Raw genomic sequence first — 12375 nt, 5'->3', positions numbered from 1 at the left:
GACTGGAAAAAGGCTAATGTAGTGCCCATCTTTAAAAAAGGGAAGAAGGAGGATCCTGGGAACTACAGGCCAGTCAGCCTCACCTCAGTCCCTGGAAAAATCATGGAGCAGGTCCTCAAGGAATCAATTCTGAAGCACTTAGAGGAGAGGAAAGTGATCAGGAACAGTCAGCATGGATTCACCAAGGACAAGTCATGCCTGACTAGAATCATAGAATATCAGGGTTGGAAGGGACCTCAGGAGGTCATCTAGTCCAACCCCCTGCTCAAAAGCAGGACCCATACGCAATTAAATCATCCCAGCCAGGGCTTTGTCAAGCCTGACCTTAAAAAACTTCTAAGGAAGGAGATTCCACCACCTCCCTAGACTAATCTAATTGCCATCTATGATGAGATAACTGGCTCTGTGGACGAAGGGAAAGCAGTGGACGTGTTGTTCCTTGACTTTAGCAAAGCTTTTGACACGGTCTCCCACAGTATTCTTGCCAGCAAGTTAAAGAAGTATGGGCTGGATGAATGGACTATAAGGTGGATAGAAAGCTGGCTAGATTGTCGGGCTCAATGGGTAGTGATCAATGGCTCCATGTCTAGTTGGCAGCCGGTATCAAGTGGAGTGCCCCAAGGGTCGGTTTTGTTCAATATCTTCATAAATGATCTAGAGGATGGTGTGGATTGCACCCTCAGCAAGTTTGCAAATGACACTAAACTGGGAGGAGTGGTAGATACGTTGGAGGGTGGAGATAGGATACAGAGGGACCTAGACAAATTGGAGGATTGGGCCAAAAGAAATCTGATGAGGTTCAACAAGGACAAGTGCAGAGTGCTGCACTTAGGACGGAAGAATCCCATGCACCGCTACAGACTAGGGACCGAATGGCTCGGCAGCAGTTCTGCGGAAAAGGACCTAGGGGTTACAATGGACGAGAAGCTGGGTAGGAGTCAACAGTGTGCCCTTGTTGCCAAGAAGGCCAATGGCATTTTGGGATGTATAATTAGGGCCTTTGCCAGCAGATCGAGGGACGTGATCGTTTCCGTCTATTCGACATTGGTGAGGCCTCATCTGGAGTACTGTGTCCAGTTCTGGGCCCCACACTACAAGAAGGATGTGGAAAAATTGGAAAGAGTCCAGCGGAAGGCAACAAAAATGATTAGGGGACGGGAACACATGACTTATGAGGAGAGGCTGAGGGAACTGGGATTGTTTAGTCTGTGGAAGAGAAGAATGAGGGGGGATTTGACAGCTGCTTTCAACTTCCTGAAAGGGGGTTCCAAAGAGGAGGGCTCTAGACTGTTCTCAGTGGTAGCTGATGACAGAACAAGGAGTAATGGTCTCAAGTTGCAGTGGGGGAGGTTTAGGTTGGATATTAGGATAAACTTTTTCACTAGGAGGGTGGTGAAACACTGGAATGCGTTACGTAGGGAGGTGGTAGAATCTCCTTCCTTAGATATTTTTAAGGTTAGGCTTGAGAAAGCCCTGGCTGGGATGATTTAGTTGGGTATTGGTCCTGCTTTGAGCAGGGGGTTGGACTAGATGACCTCCTGAGGTCCCTTCCAACCCTGATATTCTATGATTCTATGAATGCATGTACAATCAAGCTCTTTAAGAATGAGTTGGTTTTCCTTATAAAAATGAAATACTTGTTTTTAAATAATGTTTAAGTATAATTATTTCTAATTTTTTTTTAATCGCCTCTGCTGAATGAGTGCACCCTGCCTTGTTCACTGGATGAGATACTGGTCATACATATATAACAGTACCTGATCATATAACTAAAGACTAATGTAATGCATATGCACAAACAGGACACATGTTAAGGTTATACCGAAAAACTTAACGTTGGCCATTTCCTGGTTTTTGAGTGTTTATATGGAATTTCCTGGTACATTTTTTATTAGGGCTGTTGATTAATGGCAGTTAACTCATGCAATTAACTAAAAAAAAATTAATTGCAATTAAAAAAATTAATCGCGATTAACAGCAGTTTTAATCGCACTGTTAAACAATAGACTACCAACTGAAATGTACTAAATATTTTTGGATATTTTTTGACATTTTCAAATATATTGGATTTCAATTACAACACAGGGTTGGTCCTGCTTTGAGCAGGGGGGTGGACTAGATGACCTCCTGAGGTCTCTTCCAACCCTAATCTTCTATGATTCTCCTCAGACATCTGTTGCACCAGCCCCCACAACATCTTCTCTGATCCACAGCTTGTCCCTGTACCACTCTAGTCACAAATTGCCATACCTGAGGGAACGTGCTCTGCTCATCCAGGAGAGACAGCAGCCCCAGCGGCTTGGCCAGGAACAGGTCCTGCAGCAGGAGAAGGAAAAGAGATGAGCCCCTTACCTAACAGGAGTGAAGGCAGTCCATCCTCTCCTGAGAGGCCATCTCCCCTCCATCTGCTCACTACACTCTCTGCCCCCACCTTCAAAAGAACTTTTCCCAAGATCCTAACCCTCCCAACATTGGATACAGCACTTCCTCCCTCGGGCCTCTGCCTAGGGCTAGAGGGGTCTCTCCCACACCCAGCTCTAGGTCACTCACCAAAATGGGTTTGTTATTGTTGAATGTAATTTCCTCCCAGGGCAGCCCTTCCTCCTGGTATGCGGCCTGCTCCAGTTGGAAAATATGCTGAGACACAGAAGAGAGTAAAATTGGAGCTCCCAGCAGCACCAACAGCCTTCAGCCAAGTCATGCATCCTTCCCCTCAACACTCCACATGCAAGGCAGAGTCACAGCTTCAAACCTCCCCAAGACAAGATCACTGCTGTGAGCAATCCCTCTGTGCCAGGCCCACCATCCAATGGTAACCCCCATGCATGAGGAGGCCTCTGCTCCAGGATCACCACTCTGGGCTCCCCCAGCCCCATGGGGGCCCTACTGTACAAGGAGAGGTCACCACTCTGCCCTCCCATGGCTCTCCCAACGCCCTGCGGAGCACCCTGCCAGGCCAGAAAATGTCACACCTGGAACTCACATAATTGAAGAAGTGCTGCAGCTGCTCATTGGCCAAGTTTATGCAGAGCTGCTCAAAACGATTCACCACAAAGTTCTCAAACCCAAAGATATCCAGGATCCCTAGAAGGAGGGAGATGAGCCTCAACATAGACCCCTGTAGACTCACCTATGGGGTGGCTGAATACTCCTTAAACTAAGCCCCCAACTTTGGCAGCTAAATACTCCCCTCCCTGAGCCCCATGCCTTCACACCAAGCTCTCATCCCCTCAGAGACTTGGCCTTGTGAAACCCTCTCCCCCCCCGCATAATGCTTCTTCCACAGGCTGCCATGACACCCCTGCACTGCGTCTCATTCCCCTCACACCAATCCCATCCCTGCAGCCAGCTACACCCCAGCTCCCTCCACCCCACAGAGACCCACCTCACAGAGAACACTAGAACTAAATCCCAGTGAACTCTAGTGAGACTCCCAGCAACAATCCAAACCCCAGCACAAGCTCTGCCCCATTGCAAAGACTGCATTCTCCCCCAGAATTACATCTGTGCAGCCAGGTTCCTCTTCTGACTGTGTCCTCCAGAGACACTGTGAAAATAATCTTCCCCAAGGCTACCATCTCCTGGGAATTACAACCCTGTATTCAGTCCTAGAGACACCTCCACCCCCATGGTGCTTTGCCCCTTTGACTGTAGCATGTGCATTCAGGGGGCTGACAGGAGCAAAATAGTTGGGACTCACCAATCTCCCTCAGCTCCACCTCAGGATCCACATTCTCAGCCAGCAGTTCATTGATTTTGCGGACAATCCAACCAAACACGCGGCCATATGCCACCTTAGCAATGGAGTCCCGGGCATCTGCACAGCCAGACAATAAAGAAAGATGGTCACCTAACCACAGGTGCTCCTTTCCCTCGAAGAGCTTCTGAGCTTCTCCCTAGGCCACCAAGAGGTCCTTGGGGTGGGACCCTCCTCCACCTGGGGGCCCAAAAGACCTAATGGCTCCAGAGGGAGGACTGGGTACCGTTGCACATGCTAAATAGGGAATGTGGGGCCTGGGCTATTTCTCTGCACCTCCCCCTACATGTGATTAATGCTCTGTCTGGAGTAGATTATGAAGCTCTGTTGAGACTGTAACTAGCTATCCATTACAAGATGGATTTTGACCCCTACCCACCCTTAAGATTCCTTGGGAAGACAAAAACATAAGGAGTACTTGTGGCACCTTAGACACTAACCAATTTATTTGAGCATAAGCTTTCGTGAGCTACAGCTCACTTCATCGGATACATACTGTGGAAAATACAGAAGATGTTTGTTTTTATACACACAAACCATGAAAAAATGGGTGATTATCACTACAAAAGGTTTTCTCTCCCCCCACCCCACTCTCCTGCTGGTAATAGCTTATGTAAAGTAATCACTCTCCTTACAATTTGTATGATAATCAAGGTGGGCCATTTCCAACACAAATCCAGGGTTTAACAAGAACGTCTGAGGAACAGTGGGGGGTCGGAGGGGTAGGAAAAAACAAGGGGAAATAGGTTACCTTGCATAATGACTTAGCCACTCCCAGTCTCTATTCAAGCATAAGTTAATTGTATCCAATTTGCAAATGAATTCCAATTCAGCAGTCTCTCGTTGGAGTCTATTTTTGAAGTTTTTTGTTGAAGGATAGTCACTTTGAGATCAGAAATCGAGTGACCAGAGAGATTGAAGTGTTCTCCAACTGGTTTATGAATGTTATAATTCTTGACACCTGATTTGTGTCCATTTATTCTTTTATGTAGAGACTGTCCAGTTTGACCAATGTACATGGCAGAGGGGCATTGCTGGCACATGATGGCATATGTCACATTGGTGGATGTGCAGGTGAACGAGCCTCTGATAGTGTGGCTGATGTGATTAGGCCCTGTGATGGTGTCCCCTGAATAGATATGTGGGCACAGTTGGCAACGGGCTTTGTTGCAAGGATAGGTTCCTGGGTTAGTGGTTCTGTTGTGTGGTATGTGATTGCTGGTGAGTATTCGCTTCAGGTTGGGGGACTGTCTGTAGGCAAGGACTGGCCTGTCTCCCAAGATTTGTGAGAGTGTTGGGTCGTCCTTCAGGATAGGTTGTAGATCCTTGATAATGCGTTGGAGGGGTTTTAGTTGGGGGCTGAAGGTGATGGCTAGTGGCGTTCTGTTATTTTCTTTGTTAGGCCTGTCCTGTAGTAGGTGACTTCCGGGAACTCTTCTGGCTCTATCAATCTGTTTCTTCACTTCCGCAGGTGGGTATTGTAGTTGTAAGAATGCTTGATAGAGATCTTGTAGGTGTCTGTCTCTGTCTGAGGGGTTGGAGCAAATGCGGTTGTATCACAGTGCTTGGTTGTAGACAATGGATCGTGTGATGTGGTCAGGGTGAAAGCTGGAGGCATGTAGGTAGGAATAGCGGTCAGTAGGTTTCCGGTATAGGGTGGTGTTTATGTGACCATCTTTTATTAGCACTGTAGTGTCCAGGAAGTGGATTTCTTGTGTGGACTGGACCAGGCTGAGGTTGATGGTGGGATGGAGATTGTTGAAATCATGGTGAAATTCCTCAAGGGCTTCTTTTCCATGGGTCCAGATGATGAAGATGTTATCAATGTAGCGCAAGTAGAGTAGGGGAGTTAGGGGACGATAGCTGAGAAAGCGTTGTTCTAAGTCAGCCATAAAAACGTTGGCATACTGTGGGGCCATGCGGGTACCCATAGCAGTGCCGCTGATTTGAAGGTATACATTGTCCCCAAATGTAAAATAGTTATGGATAAGGACAAAGTCACAAAGTTCAGCCACCAGGTTAGCCGTGACATTATCGGGGATAGTGTTCTTGACGGTTTGTAGTCCATCTTTGTGTGGAATGTTGGTGTAGAGGGCTTCTACATCCATAGTGGCCAGGATGGTGTTATCAGGAAGATCACCGATGGATTGTAGTTTCCTCAGGAAGTCAGTGGTGTCTTGAAGGTAGCTGGGAGTGCTGGTAGCGTAGGGCCTGAGGAGGGAGTCTACATAGCCAGACAATCCTGCAGTCAGGGAGCCAATGCCTGAGATGATGGGGCGCCCAGGATTTCCAGGTTTATGGATCTTGGGTAGTAGATAAAATATCCCAGGTCGGGGTTCCAGGGGTGTGTCTGTGGGGATTTGTTCTTGTGCTTTTTCAGGGAGTTTCTTGAGCAAATGCTGTAGCTGCTTTTGGTAACTCTCAGTGGGATCAGAGGGTAATGGCTTGTAGAAAGTGGTGTTGGAGAGCTGCCGAGCAACCTCTTGTTCATATTCCGACCTATTCATGATGACAACAGCACCCCCTTTGTCAGCCTTTTTGATTATGAGGTCAGAGTTGTTTCTGAGTCTGTGGATGGCATTGTGTTACCAAAAGCAACTACAGCATTTGCTCAAGAAACTCCCTGAAAAAGCACAAGATCAAATCCCCACAGACACAACCCTGGAACCCCGACCTGGGATATTCTATCTACTACCCAAGATCCATAAATCTGGAAATCCTGGGCGCCCCATCATTTCAGGCATTGGCACCCTGACAGCAGGATTGTCTGGCTACCAGCACTCCCAGCTACCTTCGAGACACCACTGACTTCCTGAGGAAACTACAATCCATCAGTGATTTTCCTGATAATGCCATCCTGGCCACTATGGATGTAGAAGCCCTCTACACCAACAGTACTCCTTTTCTTTTTGCAAACAAATGCTTAACTTTTAACGCATGAGAACTTAACTAGCACCTGCAGATGTCCTATGGACTTCCCTATAGAAGTATGCCCAATTCAGAATGTGCCTGTGCATTGAAAGATGTAAACATTTAGTCAGGTCTGAACTCCATAGACACACATGTGCCATTCTAATCGAAAGACTTATCAAACACCCTTATTTAAATATTGAATACACAGGCTCAAAGTATAATTTTTCAACCTTATCCCCCCACTTGACCTCTCACCTGCTTTTGCTATTGCTGTTTCAAACAGCAGGAGGTCAAAGTGCACTATTAGTTAGTGCTCCGTAGCAGGGTCCACACAGTCAGATGGTGCATGGCAGGCTACAGTGCTGTAGGTTTACACTCCAGCTTGCCACACACTAAATAGTCATGTGGACAAGCCCTCTGCATTCCCTATCAATGGAATAGTCTGTTATTAATCAAAACAATAATAGTATTTCTCTCCCTCTTCCCAAGACGAGAAAGAATTGATAAGTTTACAGAGTTTGTGACAATAACCACATATCCCTGTATTCATTGTATATTTTGATCTGTAGCTAAAATCTGATTTTTCTGTCCTATGTTCTAAGACAGGGGTGGACAAACTACGTCCCACGGGCCACATTTGGCCTACCAGATGATTTAATCCGACTCTTGAGCTCCCGTGCTCCAGGCAGGGAGCAAGGTTGGGGGCTGCTCCCAGAAGCAGCGGCATGTCTCCCCTATGGCTCCTATGTTTAGGGGCAGCCAGGGGGCTCCACGTACAGCCCCCGCCCCAAGCACCGACCCTGCAGCTCCCATTGGCTGGGAACCATGGCCAATGGGAGTTGCAGGGGCGGCGCCTGTGGATGAGGCAGTGCACAGAGCCACCTGGCTGCGCCTCTGTGTGGGAGGCAGAGGGAGGATATGCAGCTGCTTCTGTTAAGCGCCACCTGGAGCCTGCACCCCGATCTCCTCCCATGCCCCAACCCCCAGCCCTGACCCTCTCCCGCCCTCCGAACCCCTCGGTCTCAGCCCGGAGTCCCCTCCTGCACTGCAAACCCCTCAACCCCAGCCCCACCCCAGAGCCTGCAGCTCCAGTCGGGGGCCCCCCTCCCCATACTCCAACCCCCTGCCACAGCCTGGAGCCCCCTCCCACACCCTGAACTCCTCATTTCTGGTCCCACCCCAGAGCCCGCACCCCCATCCAGAGCCCTCACCCCCTCCTGAACCCCAATCCCAATTTTGTGAGCATTCATGGCCCACCATACAATTTCCATACCCAGTTGTGGCTCTCAGGCCAAAAAGTTTGCCCACCCCTGTTCTAAGGGTATTCTGAAGCTCCACAGGGTGTCTGGACTCCTTAGCAGTAGGAGGAAAATTAACTACTTCCTTATTGGTGATGGTGCAACACACTTATGAGTGCAAATAACAATTATACTGCACTCAGAGACCCAGCTGGAAGCTCCAGCAGACCAAGGAAACCAGTTTAGGTGGGAGGGAATACAATCCCCAGGGAATCTGTTAATGATCCCAGAGACAAAACAGGGGCCAGCTTCTTAAGGGCTGACTGATTATGTCTGTCTGCCACACACAAACACAGCATGATGGACTAAAACCTAACAGAAAGACAGGGAGAAAACTTGCTGTCTAAGAGGTAACTGAAGATAGACCATCTGGCTAGTAAGCATATATAAGAGATTAAATCTTGCCAGGAGAGACATCTGTTTTGTTTGTAAATCATCTTTTTACTCTATTAAACAAACAAGTTGCTTTTAAGCAAAAGCCATCAAGCATCTCAGAAATTCCCATTTCTGGAGAGAGAGTTGAGCAAGCACTCAACTTAGAGGGGTATCTGCAACACATGGATCTGTGAACCTAGGTATCTATCCTGCTTTTGGTCTAGAAGAGGGAGCAAGTTGCAAGAGCTGAAAGTAGGCGCTAATGTACAGGGAGATGTCAGCAAACCAGTAAAGTGCCTGAAACCACTACGGCTTATTGCTAAAAGCAGCCAAGTCAGCAGGCCGTAAAGTGGCCATGTAGCAAACTCAGCTTGACCAAGGCAGGAGGGGAGGGGATTTTGAGTGCCACAGAAAGGGCAGCTTGACCCCGCAGCCTTCCTAATAAGAATTGTGTTGAAGTTGCTGATGCATGCATTTTAGAAGAGCAGGATGTGCCCCAGGAACATCTATTGGGGCCTCAAGGCTGCAAACTCTGGAAAAACCCACACCTGGGATCAATGATCAGAAGGAGCCTCTTGCTTGCCCATTGGAACTGCTTGCCGAACAAATTTTTTTTAAGGGACATGTCATTCTATTACTAATGCATAAATAAGGGGGAAAAGTATGAGGTAGTGGGATTCTTTGGGACTGAACTCTCCCTCTGGATGCATCTTGTGTTCCCCACCGGCAGACGGGCTGCCACTGTGCCACTCGAGAGCCACACACAGCTTTGGTAATTATCGAGGGTTGGGGGTGTTTTTTTAATAACCTGTTGCCGACGTGTGTAAGTGCATGAGACTAAGTAAAGTTTAGCTTTAAATGAAAGCACTCATGTTGTCCTGTTTGTGCCGCCATCTATCGGTCAGACGGCTGTGTCTCCCCTGATTTATTTCCTGACACCACCTTGCACAGAGTAAAAGTTACCAAGAGCTTTGGGTTGAAAGAACCCTGGGTAACAAAAAATGGTTTGTGTATATGGGAGTGAGCAAGGGGGATGGTTTTGCTGTGTGTGCATGTAGCACATTGGGGAAGTTATGTCAATGTGATGAGTTTTAGTTCAAAATATGACAAGGCCGATGATCTCCTCTCCTATGGCAGAGTTTCATATTCTAGGTCTGGGACCTTTGGCAGCTCGGTCTCCTGCATTCACAAGCCCTCCCCGACTGAGGATTTTGGTGGACCATACCTATGGGAGGTCCTGCTGCAAAGACAGGGATGTCTCTCAGGGAACCAGGGCTGATCCCATGGAGGGCTTATGGGGGAAGCCAGTACAGAGATAGAGGTGATGTGTTTGTATTGAGTTTTGTACCAACTGAATCTCCCTCAGGGACTGATGTGTCTTCTCAGATATAATGAACTGCAACATCTGAGCCTGCATATGATAAAGCTCTGATCAGTTGCAGATGGAAGTGAGTTTATCACCCTTAGGCTGGGGCTTAGCCTGAGGGCAGACGTGCTGGATAGTGAATTATGTTACAGACGGCTCAAGTTCTTTGAAGCACATCCCCCTTCCCACCTACATCACCTCCGTTCTTGCCTGGGTAAGAATACACTACCGACCACCTGACCAGAATGGTGATGAGGACTGTGAAATGTTCCAGGAGATGAGAGAGACTATAGAAGTAGAAAACTCAATCATAATAATAGGGGATTTCAACTATCCCCATAATCAATTAAGTATATGTCACCTCAGACTGAGATACAGAGATAAAGTTTCTAGACACCTTAAATGACTCTTCCTTGGAGCAGCTAGTCCTGGAACCCACAAGGGGAGAGGAAATTCTTAATTTAGTCCTAAGTGGAGCACAGGATCTGGCCCAAGAAGTCAATATACTTGAACTGCTCAGTAATAGCGACCATAACATAATTAAATTTAACATCCTGGGGGGTGGGGAGAAGGAAGGAGAGAGAGAATACCAAAGAAACCCACCATGGTAGCATTTAGCTTCAGAAAGGAGAACTACATAAAAATAAGGAAGCTAGTTAAATGGAAATTAAAAGGAGGAGTCTCAAAAATTAAATGCCTGCAAGCTGCATAGAAACTTTTAAAAACACTTTCATAGAGGCTCAATTAAATGTATACCTGTCAAGGTTCCTCCCCCACTCTGAACTCTAGGGTACAGATGTGGGGACCTGCATGAAAAACCTCCTAAGCTTATCTTTACCAGCTTAGGTCAAAACTTCCCCAAGGTACAAAATATTCCACCTGTTGTCCTTGGACTGGCCGCTACCACCACCAAACTAATACTGGTTACTGGGGAAGAGCTGTTTGGACGCGTCCTTCCCCCCAAAATACTTCCCAAAACCTTGCACCCCACTTCCTGGACAAGGTTTGGTAAAAAGCCTCACCACTTTGCCTAGGTGACCACAGACCCAGACCCTCGGATCTTAAGAACAATGAACAATCCTCCCAACACTTGCACCCCCCCTTTCCTGGGAAATGTTGGATAAAAAGTCTCACCAATTTGCATAGGTGACCACAGACCCAAACCCTTGGATCTGAGAACAATGAAAAAGCATTCAGTTTCTTACAAGAAGACTTTTAATAAAAATAGAAGTAAATAGAAATAAAGAAATCCCCCCTGTAAAATCAGGATGGTAGATATCTTACAGGGTAATTAGATTCAAAAACATAGAGAACCCCTCTAGGCAAAACCTTAAGTTACAAAAAAGATACACAGACAGAAATAGTTATTCTATTCAGCACAATTCTTTTCTCAGCCATTTAAAGAAATCATAATCTAACACATACCTAGCTAGATTACTTACTAAAAGTTCTAAGACTCCATTCTTGGTCTATCCCCGGCCAAGACGACTACAGACAGACACAGACCCTTTGTTTCTCTCCCTCCTCCCAGCTTTTGAAAGTATCTTGTCTCCTCATTGGTCATTTTGGTCAGGTGCCAGCGAGGTTACCTTTAGCTTCTTAACCCTTTACAGGTGAGAGGAGCTTTCCCCTGGCCAGGAGGGATTTCAAAGGGGTTTACCCTTCCCTTTATATTTATGACAATACCCCAATTTAAAAAACATAGCAAGAGGACCAAAAAAGTGTTACCACTTCATTGTTAAACAATAAAGATAAGAATATGCTAGAGGCAAAAGGGCTTCCCGTTAGAAATTCGAAGTCAAATCCTACTGAGGACAATAGAAAGGAGCATACACTCTGGCAAGTCAAGTAAAAGTATAATTAGGCAGGCCAAAAAATTTTTTTTGAAGAGTAACTAGCAAAAGACTCAAAAACAAACAGCGAATTTTTTTTAAGTATACCCAGAAGCAGAAAGCCTGCCAAACAATCAGTGGGGCCACTGGACAACTAAGGTACAAAAAAAAAAAAAAAAAAAAAAAAAAGCACGCTCAAGGAAGATAAGGCCATTGCAGAGATGCTAAATGAATTCTTTGCATCAGTCTTTACTGCAAAGAGATTGAGGGAGAATCCCATATCTGATCCATTCTTTTCAGGGGACAAATCTGAGGAACTGTCCCAGATTGAGGTGTCAGTAGAGGTGGTTTTGGAACAAATTGATAAATTAAACAGTAATGTCACCAGAACCAGATGGTATTCACCCAAGAGTTCTGAAGGAACTCAAATATGAAATTGCAGTGTAGTAAGTAACCTATCGCTTAACTACAGGTTTCAGAGTAACAGCCGTGTTAGTCTGTATTCACAAAAAGAAAAGGAGTACTTGTGGCACCTTAGAGACTAACCAATTTATTTGAGCATAAGCTTTCGTGAGCTGTAGCTCACAAAAGCTTATGCTCAAATAAATTGGTTAGTCTCTAAGGTGCCACAAATACTCCTTTTCTATCGCTTAACTCAGTTTCTGTATAGGATGACTGGAGGATAGCTAATGTGACACTAATTTTTTTTAAAAGGCTCTAGAAGTGATCATGGCAATTACAGGCAAGTAAACCTAATTTCAGTACCAGGCAAATTGGTTGAAACTATAGTAAAGAACAAAATTATCAGACACATAGATGAACACAATTTGTTGG

At 46.2% G+C, this 12375-nt stretch overlaps 1 protein-coding gene across 5 annotated transcripts in view; it reads right to left on the bottom strand.

The window, feature by feature from the left end:
• Positions 1-12375, bottom strand: part of LOC140911037 (myosin-IIIb) — a 154414-nt gene that overhangs the window by 124425 nt on the left and 17614 nt on the right. For all 5 annotated transcript variants that reach the window (XR_013635754.1, XR_013635755.1, XR_013635756.1 and 2 more), the window contains exons 9-12: positions 3701-3817; positions 2984-3084; positions 2551-2637; positions 2251-2316 (exon numbers count right to left, since the gene is read on the bottom strand). Coding sequence is in view for 2 of the 5 variants with exons in the window: in XM_078852684.1 (XP_078708810.1) it covers positions 2251-2316; positions 2551-2637; positions 2984-3084; positions 3701-3817 (371 nt within the window). In the remaining 3 variants the exon portion in view is untranslated. The remainder of the gene's footprint in view (positions 1-2250; positions 2317-2550; positions 2638-2983; positions 3085-3700; positions 3818-12375) is intronic.

Source organism: Lepidochelys kempii, chromosome 5 (genome assembly GCF_965140285.1).
Source record: "Lepidochelys kempii isolate rLepKem1 chromosome 5, rLepKem1.hap1, whole genome shotgun sequence".
NCBI classification, from domain to species: Eukaryota; Metazoa; Chordata; order Testudines; family Cheloniidae; genus Lepidochelys; species Lepidochelys kempii.
This window is presented reverse-complemented; position numbering and strand designations above follow the sequence as displayed.